The following is a 21,159-nucleotide window of genomic DNA, read 5'->3' on the forward strand; positions in this document are numbered from 1 at the left end:
TTTCTGATGACAAAACAGCCAATTGACATGGCTTCAGCTTCTATAAAACCACATGAATTCATTCATGCATGCATGCATATGTATATTGCTTAATCATTAGCATACCTGAGTGATATATCCCCCAGAGATCTCAGTGGCTGGGCTTGAATATGAGGGGCCACATGGTTCTTAAGTTATCCTGGACCCAAGATGTTAAGAGCCTTGAAAATTAATCCAACCTTGAACCTCACTCAGTAACACATGGGCAGCCAGTGCAAGATTTTAAGCACTGGGGCTATGTGCTGGCAATAGTCTGTGTCCATCAACAGTCCAGCTTTAGCATTTTGTAACAGCTGGAGGTTGTGGACCAAGTGCATGGGTAGACCACTTGCCATGATTCTATGTCTGAAACAGCACAAGATCAAGGTAGCCCACTGAAACAGACCAGCACCTCAAAGGGCAAAAGAGACTTGCAACTCATATGTTCATCTTGTTAGCAAAAAGCAGGCATGGCAGACAGGTAAGGCAAATCAGGACCCCAGCACTGTAAGAGCCATTTTCCTAATGAAAATTTTCACACCAAAACTGCTGTTTGCCTCACTGTATGTGTTAGGTTTCCCCAACAGGCAATAGGTGCTTCTGAGCAACAGCTTTGATTGGAAGAATAACATGATAAACCCAAAAAACCCTTCCCACAGCAAATAGCTACAGGATCAGAACTTCTCCTCTAGTTAGACACTGTGGCTAGTTATTTTTGTTTTGCTCATTTGCCATTCCATGAGGCTACCTTGAAGGCCAGAATGTAGTACTTTGGAATGGAATTTTAAACTCCTTCCTCCCATGCTTTTTCTCCAAAGTAACTTCCCATCCTAAGCTACATTTAGCTCCATCGTAGCAGGTGGAGGAGAGACAGATGTTCCTCTCTGCCAGCCTCCTTGAAGAGCTTGTTGCAGCTTTGTGGAGATGGTTTTACATTAGAGAAAAGGAATGGAAGGGAGAGTTGAACGCCTTCTTCCAGGGGACTTCCCTTTCTGCAGCCTGCTCTGCTTCAGCTAATATAATTAGCAAAACCAAATACACGATGAACATCCAACTGTGGACATATCCAGTGCCACCAACTTCATCATTAGTAGCCACACCTGATTTGGCCCCTCAGTGAAGGGGGTGGGGTGATTTACATTGATAACAATGTTGCTGTTGAAAAGCAAAGTGAAAGGAAGGAGTTGCAAACTGGGTACTATAAAAAAGTGAACTGCCAAGGTGGCTGGTCCACATTATGGAGACAAGGAAGCACCCGACTGAAAGAAAATTGATTTATCTCTTTCCTAAACCCAAGAAAGAAATTAGTGCTCTAGAAAGTCCCAGACGCAGCAAATATGAACTATAACGTCTTGCCACGGAGGAGATTTGAACTACTACTACGTAAACCTTCTCAGCACAGCTTTGGTAATAAGATCATTCATCACAATGTTCTTTCCACATCTCCCAAAGTGTGGTCTTCTGAAACAATGAGATAAGACCTCTCCAAATATGCTGATGTATAATTTCTAGAAACTGCCTAGGCAAAGAAAACATCACTTACTAAAAGATGATTAACATTACCCATTTTCCCATTCAGTGACCCACATGAACATCAGGTTCTCTTTTGTGATTATTATCTTCCTCCGCCACCAAGGAAACTTGAGGCAGCTAGCAGATTAAATAATAATAGATTATAAAACAAGCAACATTTTAAACGAAACTCAACACACGCACACACAAAAACAAATTAGAAAATCCAGCAGTCATTAAAATAAACACAACCTACACCAGCACAAGCTTTTATTTAATCAGTCAAAGGCCTGGTTAAAAGCCATCTCTGCACACAGTACATGGAAGAATAGAATGAAGGAGCCTCACTGACAGGGCATTGCATAGGGTGGGAGACCATGACAGAAATAGCCCTAAACCTGCTTGACACTTGCATCAACCCATAAGGTTGCAGGCAGCGGTGGCATGTCCTGTTTTGCCACTTGAGGTGTAACAGGAAGTGCTGGCCTGTGCTGCTGCTTCTGATTTTAGGTCTGTTTGGAGTAATTTCCTTTTTATAAGAAGTTGAATCTTTGCTGGACATGCACATTATATTATACAGCCATTTGGTTGTATCATTATTTGTTTTCTGTAACTGTTTTTAGAACAAGTTCTGTCAGGAAAGCTTTTAAACCATATTTTGGGTCTGGACAATTTTTATTCCAAGAGGAGTCAGGTTTTTTTATTCATCCTATTACTTCAAGCTGTGCAATATTAATCTCTGCAATAAAGGTCTCATGAACCATGAAATCTTAGTACCATCCCCAAAGCAGGAAAACAGAAATACAATTTGAGGACAATATACACAAATCCACAAATTTCACTCATTTGCATTAACTAAAGCATGAAAGCTTCCCTTTCTCCTCAGCTGGCATGTTACTGGATCATCAGAATGACTTATTGACTATAGATATATTGCTTTTCCCCTTCATGGATCACTATCTTGCTGTGGCGAAGGGACTTGAATAACTCAGAGAAGCTATGAGCTATGCCGTGCAGGGCCACCCAAGATGGACAGGTCATAGTGGAGAGTTTTGACCAAACGTGATCCACCTGGAGCAGGAACCGGCAAGCCACTTCAGTATTCCTGCCAAGAAAACTCCATGGACAAAGACAACAGGAATATAAAAGTTATGACACTGGAAGATGAGCCCCTCAGGTCGGAAGGCGTCCAACATGCTACTGAGGAAGAGCGGAGGACAAGTACAAGTAGATTCAGAGCTGATGAAGTGGCTGGGCCAAAGCCGAAAGGACGCTCAGTTGCAGATATGCCTGGAAGCGAAAGGAAAGTCCAATGCTGTAAAGAAAAATATTGCATAGGAACCTGGAATGTAAGAACCATGAACCTTGGTAAGTTGGATGTGGTCAAAAATGAGATGGCAAAAATAAATATTGACATCCTGGGCATCAGTGAACTAAAATGGACGGGAATGGGCGAATTCAGTTCGGATGACCATCATATCTACTACTCCCAGTAGTGATGTATGGAAGTGAGAGCTGGACCATAAAGAAGGCTGACCGCCGAAGAATTGATGCTTTTGAATTATGGTGTTGGAGGAGACTCTTGAGAGTCCCATGGACTGCAAGATCAAACCTATCCATTCTTAAGGAAATCAACCCTGAGTGCTCACTGGAAGGACAGATCGTGAAGCTGAGGATCCAATACTTTGGCCACCTCGTGAGAAGAGAAGACTCCCAGGAAAAGACCCTGATGTTGAGAAAGATTGAGGGCACAAGGAGAAGGGGACGACAGAGGACGAGATGGTTGGACAGTGTTCTCGAAGCTACTAACATGAGTTTGACCAAACTGCGGGAGGCAGTGGAAGACAGGCGTGCTCTGGTCCATGGGGTCACGAAGAGTCAGACACGACTAAACAACAACAGCAACAATATTGCTTTTATATATTACCTTAGCTAAATATACTACACTATTTTTATTCTCTGAAAGTCTAATGATATTGGAATAAAGGACTTAGTCACCTGTTTATCTGATCTCACAATGCTTTCAGTGGTGGAAATGCTTCTACAGCCCGAGTCCATTGTCCTTGCTGCCCTGATAACAAGAGAAATGCAACTTAATTTCATTGTTGGAATCTGCCAGAGCTCAACAGTTCTTCTGTATTGCATTTTGGTTTCAATATGCAGGCTGCAACACACACACATTTTTAAATGTCACATATGCATGCCTTAGCATTTCATTATCTAACCTAATAAAACCACAGTTTCAGAAGAATATCATTTTAGGTTTGGCAACTGCTTTCAACAAATGAACGGGTCTTCTTAAACAAAGCAAAAGTGGTGATAAATGAGCCACTTCATCATTATTGAAAGAAATAAGACTGTTATTATTAGTTATTTGAATGATTGAGTCATTCTGCATGCACAGATGAAGGTAATGTTATTTTCACAGAATGAATGCATCACAGAAATTTTAATTAGACTATTAGACACATCCTAGGTGATAGCAATTTGCCACACTAATGATGTTTAACACAATTATTCCTGGAGCCACAATGGCCCATTTGATCTCTGTATTTTTATTATTTTTAAAAGGGATAATCAAGTTTGCATTTTATAATATTTGGATTAATGGTTTCTTTTCTGAAACAACTAAAAGTAATGTTACTCTTCAAATCAGTTTTGTAATGATAGAAACTAAGGGGAGGAATGAATGTGTCACAAGAGTAGTTGTAGGTAGGAGAAACAGCTCTGCAGAATGAATAAAGGATAACAACCATGCACAGCAGCAGACATCTTCATAGCCATTGTAAGAACTGACTGCACAATTCTAGCCAAGTTCCTTTATGCCTGCTCCAATCTCTTGTTGGTATTGTTTCTTAAGTTTGCAACAATGAACACTGCAGTTTCAACTGAATACATGCTTATGATTAACCCTGCACGAATGACTAATCTGTGGATAACGCAATGCATGAAGGAAAGTAAGTAAGAGGATTGCGCTTCCTGGTCCCAACTCCGAGGGCTCCCCTCCAAAAATAATGTGAATTTATGCACAAAGTCTATGCATGTTGAAGGCTCCTTGCACATAGGCACCTTCCACATGATCGATACCTTGCAAAAATGTTTTTCACCAAGTTTGTGAGTTCAGGGTGTTGGTCCTATGTGCAAAGAGCATCCTAGAGAGGGAGCACTGCCCACATGGGCATAGCCATGATTTATATTGTGCAGGGGCATAAATGAGTTAACTGCAATGTGATTGGTCAGTTAGTTAAGTATTTTTATTTATTTGCTTGATTTGGGGCAGGGGAGCTGCACCCCTGCACCCCCCCTGGCTGCACCCATGACTACCCATCTGCCGTATGTGTGCACTGAAAATGTCATTAGACTTTTTGAAAGCACATATGAGGTAAGCAAAATCTACTAAGTACCTTTGAAATCCACTGTAAGTCAAGCCTCTGTATGGAACCACATGAGAAACAATTTTATTTAAGCTGTATCTCTGCTTCTAGTCTGTCTCTGTATTAGAATTGTTTTTAAATGTTTTTACTGTTTATCATTTCTTGTTTGCCACCCTAGGCCCTTGGGAGGAAGGGTAAGATAGAAAGATAATAAATACTATATATTGGCTAATGTTGCCATAAGGAGACAGAGTGGGGGAAAGGCAGGAGAAAATCAAAGTCATATAATGGTGCACAGGATAGATGATGCTGGTCTTATAATTAATGAGACAAAAAGCAATCAGTAACTGTTAGAACAAATGAATGTTTCCTCGTGTGCCGATGAATTAGAGGTGTAAGGATAATTGAACTCCTTGTTACTACATTATGGCAGATTCCCACAGTCTGTTCTGAATAAATTATCTTTGTTTTTGGTTACAAGACATCTCCCTGTAGTGCATGCAAAAGGTGGCTTCAAAACTCTCTAACTGTCCTTCTGGTTTCTGTGTTTTGGCATCTGGTACAGCACAGCAGTGATTTCAGGATTACATTCACATGGCATTTCCTTTTTGAGGCCTGGGATATATGCTGTGTGGGATAAGGGTACAATCTTTCCCTGTTTAACTGGTTTAATCAGAGCCCATCATGTTGACATGCCTTTACGATGTGTATTTGCCCTTCTATGTGTTGCAATAACATGTCAGTGACCAGCAGACAGGGAGATGTCATGTTTCTACTACATCTTTCATGGACTGGCTGGATGCAGAGGCATGGTGGGAGACAGCAGCTGGGGAACCCCCAAGGGAACCCCCAGGGGAAGAAGGCTCAGAGCCAGGGAATTGGTGGTGGGATGACGACAAGTGGTCAGAGGGAGAAGAGGGAGCAGACTGGGAAGAGGAGGGGTCAGAAACTGAAGACATAACAGGGTTTAGTGAGCAGGAAGAGACTGTGGCAGAGAGCAGTCTAGAATCAGAGGCAGAAGTGGTAGTCTTCCCCTCCTGCTGTGAGCAGCTCCCCTCCCCCCAGTGTTCCAGAACATGAAGAGGAATGCTTCAAAGAGCTAGCATGTTACATGTGATCACATAATAATAATAATAATTTATTATTTGTACTCCGCCCATCTGGCTGGGTTTCCCCAGCCACTCTGGGCGGCTTCCATAGAAACCAAAAATACACTAAAATATCACACGTTAAAAACTTCCCTGAACAGGGCTGCCTTAAGATGTCTTCTGAATGTCAAGTAGTTTCTGCTGTCTCCTATGTTGTTTTTTCTGCGTAAACATCATATATAAATTGGGCCTGAACTCTACTCTAAAACATGCCTTGCAAGCAAAAGATGCCAAGCTCAGTCTCCGCCATCTCCAGATAGCGAAAGCCCCAAATGAAACCCCAGCAAACTATAACCAGTGTAAGACACCACAGAGTTCAAAGGCTGGGTTTTTGTTTCTGTTGTTGCTTTTGGTTTGTTTGGTTTTTGAAACAGTACAAGGCGGTTTCCTAAATTCCCAAATGACTGGCATTTCTGGTTTTGTGTTTTCCACGCTGACTGGCAGCAGCAGTCTAGCCTTTCAGAAAGGTGTCCTGATGCCAGAGACTGAACCCAGAACCTTTGGCATGGTGGTTGCTCTACTGCTGGGTTACAGGAGCCCTTATGTAATTTCCAGCAGCAGGCTGCTCCTTGCCAGTATGGCATAGCATCCAGCACCCTGCCAATCAAAATCTACACTGTGTTTTATTCCAGGGCTATGACCTTTTGATAGCTTTAGGCCAGTTTCCAGTTTAATAACACAGTAACAGCAAACAGATATTTAATACCCACAGGACCACTCTCAAAGTTCACACTGGCGTGTGATTGTACAGGGGAAAGGGCAGGGGAACTTTACATACCTAATTTCAAAAGCTGCCTTCACCCATATTACATCTGAAATGTTGGCTCAGTCACTTCTCAGAGCTCATTTCCCCTAGCTGGCAACTTTAGTTCCAACTGGTGAAACATTTCTAGCTTTTTCTCCTTGAAAGATGGTAGCCTCAGTTTTGCTGGCATTCATCTGTCTCGAGAAACAATAGAGTGCACCTCTGGGGATGAAGTCAAACCACAGTGCCTGCTGCTGCTGCAGAGACTGGTAACTCGTAGCTGCTGTCTCCTATGTTGTTTTTTCTGTGTTAACACCACCAAAGAGACCTCTCTGGGGCGCATGCCTGCCCAGTGTGTATGGAGGTCCTGGGCTGCCCAGACAAGACTGCCCACCCCCTTGTTCATGTGGTCCAAAGGAGAGCAGAGCAATACATTTGGCATCAGCTTGGCTGCAGGAGTTGCCACAAGGAAGGGTACCATTCAATCATGTTATGGATTCTACTCTGGGTTAAAGGTGATCCTGGGTCTGAAATACTACTGCCATGGTCTGGTTGGATGCAGAGGAATGGTGGGAGGAACCAGCTGGGGAACCACTAAAGGAAGAATGTTCAGAGTCCAGGGATTGGTGGTGGAACAATGATGAGTGGTCAGAGGGAAAAGAAGGAGAAGCTGGGGAGGAGGAGGTGTCAGAAGCTGAAGAGAGTTTTGTGAGCAGGGAGAGTCTATAATGGGGAAAAGTCCAGAATCAGAAGCTGAAGCTGGCAAGTGGGAGGAGGGAGGTCAAGAGGCAGAGATGAGTTAGGCTAGTGAAAAAGCCCAAGTGTCCCTCCCTCTTGCTGTGGCAAGCTGCCCTCTCCCCTGGTCTCCCAGGACCAGGAGAGGCATGAAAAGGGCAGAGGAGAGATTGTTGTTGTTTAGTCGTTTAGTCGTGTCAGACTCTTCGTGACCCCATGGACCAGAGCACGCCAGGCACATCTGTCTTCCATTGCCTCCCGCAGTTTGGTCAAACTCATGCTGGTAGCTTCGAGAACACTATCCAACCATCTCGGCCTCTGTCATCCCCTTCTCCTTGTGCCCTCCATCTTTCCCAACATCAGGGTTTTTTCCAGGGAGTCTTCTCTTCTCATGAGGTGGCCAAAGTATTGGAGCCTCAGCTTCAGGATCTGTCCTTCCACTGAGCACCCAGGGCTGATTTCCTTAAGAATGGATAGGTTTGTTCTTCTAGCAGTCCATGGGACTCTCAAGAGTCTCCTCCAGCACCATAATTCAAAAGCATCAATTCTTCGGCGGAGAAGAGGAGAGATTAGCAGCATGCAAATGCAGTCTCCAATTGCTTGGGAAAAGCCCTGGAGAGAAGGAGACCTAGACAGTTGTGGAGAGGCGAGGACCTTCAGCCTCAGCAACTGATTTCTTGGAGGAAGATCCACCAGGAAGGAGCTGCTGTGCTCATTAGGCCTGATACTCAGACATGTCTGTGGAGATCATGCATTTGGTAATAAAGAGTTAACTCCAACTTTGGACTGACCGGCACATTGTGTGACAACTACTGACTTAGCTCATAAACTAGAAAAATGTTAGTGATAGGGAAATGATTGAGAGCCGATCCCTTACGTTTTCTGAATGCAGAAAACCTGGCTTCCTGCTCACAGTCCTGGATGAATTTGCATTAAAAAACAACTAAAATGCTCTGTTGATGCCAGCACTGACTTAATAGCTTTCCTAGGGGTCTCTTCTATTGCTTTCCCCCACCAAAACACAGCAGTCCTCTTTTATCAGCCATACAGCTGTGATTTCCCTTCTAGTACCCTGAAATCAAATTAAGCTGGTTTGCCTTTGGAAACCTTGGCTCATAGAACCCAAACAAGGTTAATGCAGGGGTCTGGGACAAGCTGTTAAAACTAGAGCGAAGGAAAGTAAGAGTGTTTTAGGTCTGGAGGCTAAGCTGTCACTTGCAATAGAATTCAGAGCTATAATCCTTGAATCAACTATTCCGTCGGTGAGCAAAGTAAAACCAGATTGACTTCACAGACAGTATAATTAATGACGAGAGAGAGATCACATGGCACAGCGGTAACATCTGGCAGCATCTTTTTACAAAACCATGGGAACAATCAGGCTTTGATTTCTGCATTGATTTTCCAAAAAACAACCACCCTTCAGCTCTGATTTCTAACAAAAGAAAATAGATTACAACAATATAACTCGAAAGAGGGTGGGTAGCTGTAACTCTGAAAACTGCACTCAGTTTTATGCAGCTGCGAACCACAACTATTATATGGATATTAAGGAAATGGGAAAGCATGCAGAGGACTAAACCTTGTTTCGAAATAAATAAATAAATAAATAATCTTACATTTACATAGAATTTTTTAAGATCAAGGAAAGCATAAGGAACTGATTTGCCTCTGCATGACTGCCACTTTATTTGCTTTAATTGTTGATTTCAGTGGAGTTTCAGCAGCCTGCAATTAGTGTGCCACTGTGGTGCCTTAACACACCATGCCAGCTGAAGGGCAAATATTGGGCACAAGCTAGTAAACAAACCATGAAATGGTTCTCATTGCGTATCTGTCCCCTTTTCTCCATGTGGGACTGAGAGGCTATTGGAATGACAAGTAGTCTCTAAAAGTTAACGCAAGCTGTCAGAGATAGCTCTTTTTTCCATGAAAAAGCATAGCATCATAGCAAGTCACCCTGATCATTCTGGAATGCTCCCAGTTTCTGTTGTCTTGCCAACTTTTTTGCTGGGCGCGCACCACAACCTGGTGGCTTTGCTGCAGGTTAAAGCAAACTCCACAAAAAGCAAATGTTATGCATTAATACATGGCAGAATATGCTGTTTGCACACTTTTTATTAAACATTAGCTGCAATGAACATTTAATGGTGAATGAACCATAGTGAGGCTGTTATCAAGCTGTTTAAAACAACATATTCACATTTCCACAATTAATAATTTCTTCGCTTCTTTCATGTTCGGCATTATCTTCTGGCATTTAAAGCTAAACCACAGAAATACATTAACTGCTAGTTCAGAAGATTCATTAATTGTTAAAGGAAACAGTGCATGAGTACGGCCATGCTTTTGTTTTGAGAACAACTGCCTTGTGCATACTATGGTTGTGCCATGTTGCCATTCTAGTTTCATCTTGATCCCAGCTGCATTAATGCTGAATATTCAAATGAAAATAACTACATTTATAGGGTAGCTTATAAGAGTTCTGTAGCATAAGAGGACAATCAATATAGAACAGATGAGAATCTAAAGTTATTTGCATTTTAGTTTTTTTAGCCAATATATTCCCCATATTCCCTGTAAAATTGAATAAACCAGATTATTAATTTATATTAAAGAGAATCATTACCCCAGATCACTGATCTCTGGGCATCTCATCTGTTTTTGTTTTTTTTTAGGTTCAAAGCAGCTGATGGAAGAGAACTGGATAAGGTAAGTGATGCTGGAGATTTCCAAACAATCACCCACACCACCTTTCAGTTCTAAGTTCCTTCCCCTTCCTAAAGCTGCTATGTGCATTACAGGGAAACATGTGGCCACCTGTATGATGTCTATATGGTTTTCTGCCATAGGTTAAATAGCTTCAGGGGGACTTTTAGACCAGGAAAACATCACTGAAGGGGAGGTTAAGCGCCATTCCATTGATTTAATGGAAGAGGCCCGCTTTAAGTTTAGCATACAAAAGCACAAGCTCAATCAGAAATTTCCAGTGTATGATCTAGCTTTTCCCTTACACTTTAAACAGATGTCATGTTGATTTCAGAGTGATGTTAAGTACCTCCTATGGGAACATTAGCACAGAGTTTTATTGGGTCCTGTGAAAGGAATGAGAGAACTAAAATATGGCTCGAATCACAGATGGAAGTAACTGAAGCATCTATTCAAGGTATTTCAATTGCCACATTTACTGTATCTAGTAGACATATTGATTTCAGATAATGCAATATGGAACTGGAGGATGGCACCAAAACACAGCATTACCATACCAAATACCAGGCATCTGTTCTAAGCAGCAGTCGATTTATAAATATAAGCACCCAGTGGAGAATGTTTAAGGTTGGCTCTTTCTGACATCTGTTTCACCAATATTGTTCAAAATCATCATTCTAGATCCCATCTATGGAGGATGGAACACAGCAGTAGATGAGATTTCATTGTTCTTCTTCATTATGTCTTGGTTTCAAACTATGAGCAGATGGAGAAAGTTATTACCAGGGCTCTGTGGACTTTTGTGCAAGTGTTACCATAAGAATTCTTGTAGTGCAGTGCCACAATATAATCTGGGGTTGTGCTCTATCACAGCATGAGAAACACACTAGATAAGGAAGGATATAGCACAGAAGCTGCAGTGGGTAATAAAATGGTTTCGAGAGAGATATAGAAAAAAGTATTTCAGAAGAGCTTGCAGAAACAGAAGCATTTCTCTGGATTTGGGGTCACTTTTCCCCAGACCACTGTTTCACTAAGCTCAGAAACTGCCTTTCTGTGAGAGGTAGAGGGACACTTTGGGATCCAACTCAAAGCATTCCCATCAAGGCCTATTCCAGCCTTGAAATGATCATTGTTAATAAATTTACCAAGCCTACATGCAAAAACAATACATAAATAAATGTACTGATATATAAACTCAGCTCATGGCTATTGTGTCTGCTTTAACAATAGAAAGGGGTCGTTTGCTTGCAACTAACTAATCTTTCCCAAAAGGAAACCATGTAGATCCTTTAATACATATTTCTTTGGCCTGGTTCACAAGAATTGGCTCATTACTCTGAGAGAGAAATGGACTAGTTTTCCACACAGGCAGGGAGGTCATGTCATGGAAGAGCATTTACCAGGAAAAACACACAAAAGGAATATGAACTTAACACAAATCAGTGTATTCTCAACATCCTCAGAGTTAAAGCAATGCAGTAGAGTATTTAATTGCTTCAATAATATGTCCGTAACTATGATTATAGCACCATATAAACTCAATTGTCCCAAACAAATATTTTGAGCTACATGCAAGCATTTAATATATGAGCTCATAGCTGCATTCAGAAGAGGTACAATATGAGAGTTGTGCCACAAGTATACCGCTAGGCAAAGTACGATACATAGTAGACCTTCATTGATTTTCAAACCAACTTCTAGGGTGGATTACAAAGAATTATAGAAGTATTTTAAGTACCCCAAGGCTATTAGGAAATGAAAAGACAAAGGGCCTGTTTGAAAAGGGGGTTGAAATTCATTTTAAATAGTGAAAGTTCTGCCACCCTTGTGGCTACTCTGGTCTCTTATTTATAACTGCCAAGTTGGACAAGTGCAATACATCTGCTTGACATGGGCTCTGGCAACCCCAGAAGCTCTTTACAGCAGCATAAAATTCCTAGGCTGTGCATCAGCCACTGCAATATCTATCCAAAAGTAAAGTCTCAAAGTTATAGGTCTTTTTTTCATTTCTTCTGCTGCGTAACCTGTTTTTCAAGATCTATTTAGTGGTAGTATTTGTCTCATTTATGAATCATTTGCCATGAGGCATCCCAAAGTGATTTACAATATAATAGAAAATATATAAAATACATAAAAAGTTGACACAATTGCACATGGAAGCAACTTAAAAACAAAAACAGTACATGCATAAAATCAATTCAAATACGCCACTGATGCCAACTGGAATAAAGGTATACTGCTTGGACTACTGCAATGCGCTCTACGCGGGGCTACCTTTGAAGGTGACTCGGAAACAACTAATCCAGAATGCGGCAGCTAGACTGGTGACTGGGGGCGGCCGCCGAGACCACATAACACCGGTCTTGAAAGACCTACATTGGCTCCCAGTACGTTTCCGAGCACAATTCAAAGTGCTGGTGTTGACCTTTAATGCCCTAAACGGCCTCGGCCCAGTATACCTGGAGGAGCGTCTCCACCCCCATCGTTCTGCCCGGACGCTGAGGTCCAGCACCGAGGGCCTTCTGGCGGTTCCCTCATTGCGAGAAGCAAAGCTACAGGGAACCAGGCAGAGGGCCTTCTCAGTAGTGGCGCCCGCCCTGTGGAACGCCCTCCCATCAGATGTCAAAGCGATAAATAACTACCTGACATTTAGAAGACATCTTAAGGCAGCCCTGTTCAGGGAAGTTTTTAATCTGTGATATTTTACTGTATTTTGGTTTCTATGGAAGCTGCCCAGAGTGGCTGGGGAAACCCAGCCAGATGGGCGGGGTACAAATAATAAATTATTATTATTATTATTATATTCAAACTTCTCATGGACACTAACTTAGGTATATTTAAATCTTAATATGTGTACTTAATCTTGTTGTTGTTGTTGTTTAGTCATTTACTTGTGTCCGACTCTTTGTGACCCCATGGACCAGAGCACGCCAGGCACTCCTGTCTTCCATTGCCTCCCGCAGTTTGGTCTAAACTCATGTTGGTAGCTTCAAGTTCAGTCAAACTCATATTGGTACTTAAATCTTAATAAATCTTAAATGTACTTAATACAAAGCACAATGATTAACATCCCCTGACACCAGCCAGCTACAAACGCCAAAATAAATTATAAAGGTCTGTATCAATTCATTAATTCACTAAGCAACCATTAAGCTATACAATTAGATAGCCACTGATTGTTCACTTTTGCTACTGAAAATTTTGTCAGTTTGACTTCAGCTATGTCTATGCAGAGGTGATCTCTTAAACAATGGATAGCTCAGTGTATGTGTGTGGCTGGTGCAAGCATGTCCACTTTGCTTTCCTGACCCCAAAACAATGTCTTCTGTCTACACTGGTGTTCCTTTATTCCAAAGTGGGTGGTCCTTGATAGGATGATATCTGCATGGTGTGTGCATGTTCTCTCCCCTCTGTTATTACATATCCACCCTCCGTTACTGGTTTTTTTTCTTCAAACTGGGCATGCACACAGATATTTGTTTACCAATGTGCACACTTTTCATATATCCATATATCCCCAGGAAGTATACAAGAGTAACCATTATGAACATATTTCACATAATGCAAAATGAGACATTAATTTGGGAGGGGGTGAGAGATACACAAAAAATAAATTTATAGTACGTCTCTTTTTGTGAAGATGACAATTCTTGGATCTAATAATAATATTATTATTTCACAATTCTAAATATATTATACCACCCAGTGTTACCAGTTCAGCTAGTCACGTGCACCCATACACTCATTCAGATGAGCTCTTAATACTTGCATTCACTAAAATGCTGTTTTTGGGAAATAAGCAATACTACTCTTGGGATCTTTACTGAAGACAGTTGAACTCATACATATGGCATTGCTCTTGCTTTGATTACCTTGTTTATTTGGGGAAAATTAGCACTGACCTCTATTAGCATGCTTGATCCAGAGAGCCAGCAATGACCACAACATTGTTGCAATTATAGCAATTTATTTATAACTCAATAAAGGTACTATGTCAATATACAGTGATATAGAGGCAACAACAATGGCTTTGTGCCTTGGAATGCCACTAGAGAAAACACAGAAGAGAAAATTCATTACACAGGCTAATTCAGCCATGCATTGCCTAGACCATACACTTAGTTACCATTACAGTGATAGAGGGAGGAGACCAGAGGTGGAAAGTCACCTAATGCAGAACTATGAGGCAACGTCTTAAACACCCAGTTTTGCTATGGGGAAAATGAAAGAATCCATTAAGTGGAAAATGTTAACATGCAAAATAAAGGCTTCCCCATCTCACTGGAGTCAGAGAAAACACAGAAGTTGCAGAAAAGTCAGGAAAGTGAGATGCAATAGATGCATTTCTTCCTGAGGAAGGTGAGTGGCATTGCTGAGACCCAAAGCTCTGAATTTCTGACAAGCACAGATACATGATCATAGCTGGGATTACACGCTTTGGCAAAGGAGGAGTAATTCATTAAAAACAATCCTTATGCCTATCAGAAACATGGTATTAAGTGGGGTGGGCTGATAGTTCAACCTCATTGTAAATCCCTTTCCACAACCATCTATCTCCAGGTTCCTGGCGAGCCCACCCAAATTTGGTTGAAAAACTGAAAGGTTTTCCTCTCACAAAAGACCCTACTGGATGTCTTTCCAGTCCTGAAACAAACAACAAGCAGAGGGCAAGGGAACCCATGGAGGGAAGAGGCAAGGAAAGAGTCTAGATAAACCTTAAGCAGAGGGAATAAAGAAGGCATCTCCCATGGTCTATCACAGGAGTACAGCATCTGAAAAGAAGTGGTGTGGGAGCATATTCCAAAAAGGAGAATGAATGGAAGATGTACCTTGTAAGGCCTCTCCCTGAATTCGATCCCGCCCCCCCAAAAAGGCTTGACCTAAGAGTCCAAGGTACAAAAGAGATTCCAAGGACATCCTAGGTCAAGTTAATGGTCATACCACATGAGAAAGTCCTCAATTTATTGTTATCTTTAGCATGATGCTCTTTGCCTTCATTGAAACTAGGTAATTTTGGGAGTTCTCTGAAAATGCAATAGGATAGTGCAGGATATGCTTATCAGGTAGAAGCTATTTACTCACAAAAGGAGACTAATGACCAAATTAAGGGTGTTTGTTGCATTTGATTTCTGGAGTTAATTGGGTGATTGGCGCGTGCCTACAGCTCACATGAGTGTGGTTCACATTGATGGCCACGACAATGTTTTCATTGCTCAGAATATGTACGTACAGAGTCCCAGCTTCTTGGTAACACCAGTGGGGATGAAGAATTGGTCTTTTACTGTTTTCATATGTAGCTTTAATAATCATTCTGTCAACCAAATTAATTGAAATGTTGCTTTCCGAACAATACTATTCATAGCCAAGTGAAGAACAGGCAACACAGAGACAATTAATGATATGGAATGATTATTCTTTAATGCTTTGTGTTCTTTTTCCCCCTCTTATTTAGAGACAATAAATACATAAAATAAAGGCAACATATATCAGCTATATTTCTTGTATATTTTTGCAATGTTAAAGGGCTTCAGCTAGCAAACTGCCAGAAACTGTTTACTAGATTAGTTTTTACCCCTGGCAACAATACTGGAAGAATAACAGGGAAGAAATCTACACAATAGCAGGGTAGGCAGTGAAGAAACTGCAATCACATCATTTTCTTACTCGCACTTCAAAATAGCAATTGTTACTCCAGTTATTTCCCGCCAAAGGACAGACTCAGCTTCGTGCTGTGGCAGTTTGAGGCTGCTCTGACTGTAGCTGTTTTCCAAGATACTCCCTGAAAGACAACAAGGGGTGGGCGAGACATTTTTAAAGGGACCAATGATGAATACTTCATGAGAGTTTTCTGAAGGAAATAAGTAGCGGTTACTGTTTTCAAAAGAAGTAGGCAATTTCTTGCCTCAACTAGCCCACAGCAGTTCCACTGAGATGTCAGTTTTGCTAAATGCCTCAGGTCTGAATTTTACATTAAAAAAGAACAAATATATATTCTGAACATTAGCCATGCTAGTTTATACCAGCAGAGTGTTTCATTGTGATAGTTTCAGATTTTACTGCTTATGTTAAATCTCAGAACATGTGCAACCATTTCCCAGAATTAGACAAACAGATCAGCTTAGGCTGGAGAATTCAGACATACTGTACAACTTCTTCTAGCAAAATGGCAACAATACAGCCTGCCTCAAACTGATGAGATGGTACTGTTCTGCTTGTGCTGCTCATGTAATTTGCCTACTCAGAGCTAGCTTTTTATTTGTGCTTTTTATTCCAGCTACCACCTTTCAAAAGATCTTGAAACACACCGTTCTGCTGCTCATCACTTAGTAGCTTTCCTTCCATCCAGTTTATGTAAAAGCATGGGAACATCAGAAGATGCCTTCTACAGAGTTAAAACCTTCACATACAATCCTGAGCTAGATGGACTGGGAACATCTCTCCAGATTATCAAAAAGATGTCTTTCCCATTCCTTCTTGGATATGCCAGTGATTGAACCTAATAACTTCTGCATGCTAAGCAGATGCTGTACTACCGAGATGCAGCCCAATGACCTTGAGAGAATTACCGTATTTTTTCGCCCTATAGGACGCACTTTTTCTCCTCCAAAAATGAAGGGGAAATGTGTGTGCGCCCTATGGGGCGAATGCAGGCTTTCGCTGAAGCCTGGAGAGCGAGAAGGGTCGGTGCGCACTGACCCCTCTTGCTCTCCAGGCTTCAGGAAGCTATCCGCAAGCCTTGGGAGCCCATGGGAGTTCCCGCCAGGCTCCCAAGGCTTGCGGATAGCAGCCTGTTCTGGGGGCTAGGGTCGGGGGAAGCTAGGGCTTCCCCCGCCCCAGCCCCGTGCCTGGGGGGGGGGGAAATATTTTTTTTCCCTTTATTTCCCCCCCAAAAAACTAGGTGCGCCCTATGGGCCAGTGCGCCCTATAGGGTGAAAAATACGGTAAATATGCACACTGAAATTTCAGTTGCTCACATCTCTCTGTACCAAGATTCTTCTACAACTAATTTGATACGCAAGTTTTCGGTTTTCGAAAGCATATCAGTACACATTTGCCCAGTCCGATTAAGAGAGGGGCAAAACTTTCAAAGGTATAAATGGGGGAGAAAGTTAGGAATGTCCCATTGATTTAGTGTAAAAACACATTCTTAACACTCTCTTCCATTTAAATCAGCATATAACAAAATTTGGCTGGTGTTGGACTTTGGCTCAATCATATCTAGGTTTTTATTTGTAAAGTGCTGTTAAGGTCTTCACTTATATTGCAATGCTAGATTAAAGATGTCTTCTAAATTAAACCTATCTCCTCACTAATTTAAATTTGACTTGATGCTTTATTTGCTTCAGTAATCCAATATGAATCTGCATGAATCAAGACACATTTACCAAGCTGAACAGAAAACAAATTTGTGCAGTTTTACACATAGCAACATACTTTTAAGAACCTGAAATAAATTGTGACTGACTGAACCTTAATTAAACTTTGCTTGAGACAGTCTAAAGTACCATTTCCTTCAATACAGAAATCTGAAAATAAATTACTGTCATTGGCAAACAAATGCCGTTTCAGTTCCCCTGTATGAAATTCTGGGATACTGAGACTGAAAAACAAACATTAATTAAACAAGAGGTGTAGAGCAGTAGCCCAAAATGAAACCCCAGAAACAGTGAAGTACAAGATGCATTTTTCAGCAGGGGAAATACAGGGATGTATTGAGAAACTCACAGGGGAAGATAGAGTACAGAATATTCATTTCAAACATAAAAATATTTTATGTGGCTTCACATGGCTGCAGAGCTAATTATGAGCCGCATAGCAGACATTCACACACTTGTTAATTTAGAAACAGCTTCATCATCGATGTCATATTGCTTCAGAATCCTATTTAAAAGCAATAGTACCTAAATTACTTGACTTTTCAAAACCAGTTAAATATATAGTCAATTGTTCATTTTATCGGTTCAGTTATTAAAGCATCACAGATAAATTACATAACTGTACCAGGTTTGGATGTATTTGCTGTACTTTCCACACTCAGAGGGTTGTGTTTTTTATAGAACCATCAATTGCTACAAAAGTAAATTTTTAACAGTGCAGACCTATACATGTCTGCTCAGATGTAAATCCTGTTGAACCTCATAGGGCCTTAAAAGGTAAGTAGAGTGCAGAATTGAAACCTAAGTGAAACACAGCTTGATGATCCAGCTGACCACAACCAAACAGATGCAACTCTTGGTGGGACATATATTGGCAAAGAGCTAACCACAACGTTCAACTCATTTTATGTTCCAATTTTCTATGATAGAATGGATTGAATTATGTAGCCGTCTCCCATGTGGATGAGAGATTCGAGACAAAAAATGTGACACAGTAATAGGCCTTCTTAGTAACAATCCACAAAGTTTTATTTCCAAACAGTGGGTATTTTCATTTTAAAAACTGGAGTGGATGGAAAGGAATATGGGGCTACAAGAGAAACAACTACTATGGGAGAAATGCTGGGTGCTGAAGTTTACTGGGGGGGGACTATTACTTGGAAGGGAAAGATCAGAGGCCACAGAAAGTGATTCTTTCTATATTGAGCCTTGCTCTTTGCCTGTGGTCTAAAAGGTCCATCCTCAAAATGGGATTGGGCCATAAATTGTACCTTAGTATGAATGTGGGCTGTTGGTCAATTAATTTTCTGTTTTTACGTGATGCTGAGGATAAAAACCAGGATGTGGGCTCTGCTCTTTGTCATTGCAGTGCTACCTCCGGTTGTGGACGGGATCCGTTCTGGAGGTCTGGTCGGATCCTGAGGTTTCCACAACCTGAGAACCGCTTCTGCTTATGCGCACGGGGCAAAACCTGGTAAAATACTTCCGGGTTTGCCGCGCACATCCCAAAGTTTACGTAACCAGAGGATTACATAAACGGAGGTACAACTGTATTCCTTGCACTTTCAATTGCACAGAAAGAGTACAGAGGTAAAAGCCTTGCAGGTCTTCTGAAAGGCCATGACAGGTAACGGAAACTAATGAAAAGGAGGGATGCAACACTACAAAGTTAGATATACCATGCTAAACTTCTCTTCTGCATAAGTTTCTAGCGTATACACAGGCCAGAAGCAGTTGATTATAGTGGTTAGGTAACAGGAGTAGTGGATTATGCATCTTGAAGAATGACATTAGGAAATTCTTTATTCCATTCCCAAGGAATAGGATGATGGTAATAGCCTGTAATGATCTGATATATACTAGGCAGGCAGGCTGCCTGCCTTTTCTCTAGTATATAAATTTTACAAAATATAATGAGGTAGTTTATGGAGGGGATGTGCTACTGATGTGTCTGTATTACTTGCAAAAAGTTTCAACTAAGTTGCTACAGCTGAAAAAGTCCCCCCACCCAGCCATTAAGAAACAAGGCTAAAGAATCTGTTTCCTAATGCCCTGCATATGTGCACAAATGTTTATAAAACTATCCTGAGAAATAAATTGTTTCGTTAGGCAGCACCTACAACTCTCTGCCTTTTGATGTACAGCAGGCTATACTCTCTTCGGCGCCTGCTTAAAACATTTTTGCTCAGGCAACCCTATCCAGACATTTAGAAGGTACATGTAAAAGGTAAAGGGACCCCTGACCATTAGGTCCAGTCGTGACCGACTCTGGGGTTGCGGCACTCATCTCGCTTTATTGGCCGAGGGAGCCGGCGTACAGCTTCCGGGTCATGTGGCCAGCATGACTAAGCCGCTTCTGCGAACATGTAGTTTATCTCTTTTTAGCTACTGTTCATTTCAATCATCTTCGAATGCTTACCGATACCTGTATCTAATCATGTTTTATCAATATATTTCATGTTTTATAAACCATTTTAAAAAGTTTCTGGGTTTTTTTAACAAGCAAGTTGTACATACATTTTGTTAAACGAAACAAATCAGTTCAGAAACTTTTAAACAACTTTTTAACAAGAATCTATTTCTTTCAGTTCAGCTATTAGAAAAATACAAATGCATCTTGCATTTCTGTTCACCAAAGATCTGCTGGACATACAAATGGATCCTGCTGCAAGAAATTCTAATGGAAACACAATTAAAGGCTGAAAATATCAGGCATTCTAAATGTAAGGAAACAAAAAGGAATAATACTATATTCTGTTTTATACAGTCTACTTCAATTTTCATTATATAACAAAATGGGGGAGGGTAGTAGTGAAAAAAGACAGCAGAAGAGCTGCTAAATTTCACTTAACAATGACACTACTGCCAGTTGCTGAGTTGTTATCATTTCAGTGGTAGAGGGTACCAAAGTTTTATTGTAACCCCCAAGAGGCATGTCATAATTTAGGACTTGAGTTTCACACATTCCCAAAAAGAACTCCTGCCCTGAGATCTTATGATGAAGGGTGGTAAGTAAATCTACTAAATAAAATAAAATAAAAACCCCGAAGTGGAAGTGAGTTGTCACATACCAGTTGTGGACCATCAACTTCTGCACAGCAAGCAAGGCATTATAGCGAACCTGTTGGTCTTCGTGGTGCATGTGGTTCATTACAAGCTGTTTTCCACCAAGTTGCTCAATCACACTACAAGAAGGGAAGAGAGCATGGGTAAGAGAGAGGTAGTGGTCAGGGGTGGGGGGGGTGGGGGGGTTGTGTGTTTTCAAGTTTCCTTCTGCTTCTGATTACTAGCAGCCACCAACCTCACACCATTTTAAGTGACTTTACAGTACCAACACCACAAATTTCCAGCAGACCCATGTGCCAGTTGGGGGAGGTTATGATCCTGACTGCCTGTCAGTAAAGATTCCCCACCACTGTCTACTACTTCAACTGAATTCCCCTCAACTAGCTTCAATATGCTGACTTAAAACTTCCTAATCGAAAGCTTAATAAGGCACATGGATTAGTCTGGAAAAACCAAACATTGAGTCAGCTGTA

At 41.3% G+C, this 21,159-nt stretch overlaps 1 protein-coding gene across 1 annotated transcript in view; it reads right to left on the minus strand.

Annotated features, from left to right (window-relative positions):
• Window positions 1-15,686: 15,686 nt before the first annotated feature.
• The window catches only part of ATP6V1H (ATPase H+ transporting V1 subunit H), a 33,771-nt gene continuing 28,298 nt past the window's right edge, over window positions 15,687-21,159 (minus strand). The window contains exons 13-14 of the mRNA XM_082233905.1: window positions 20,692-20,805; window positions 15,687-16,023 (exon numbers count right to left, since the gene is read on the minus strand). Coding sequence (XP_082090031.1) covers window positions 15,963-16,023; window positions 20,692-20,805 — 175 coding nt within the window. The 3' untranslated portion in view covers window positions 15,687-15,962. The remainder of the gene's footprint in view (window positions 16,024-20,691; window positions 20,806-21,159) is intronic.

The sequence above is a fragment of the Podarcis vaucheri genome (assembly GCF_965113315.1).
Source record: "Podarcis vaucheri genome assembly, chromosome: 8".
Classification (NCBI taxonomy): domain Eukaryota; kingdom Metazoa; phylum Chordata; class Lepidosauria; order Squamata; family Lacertidae; genus Podarcis; species Podarcis vaucheri.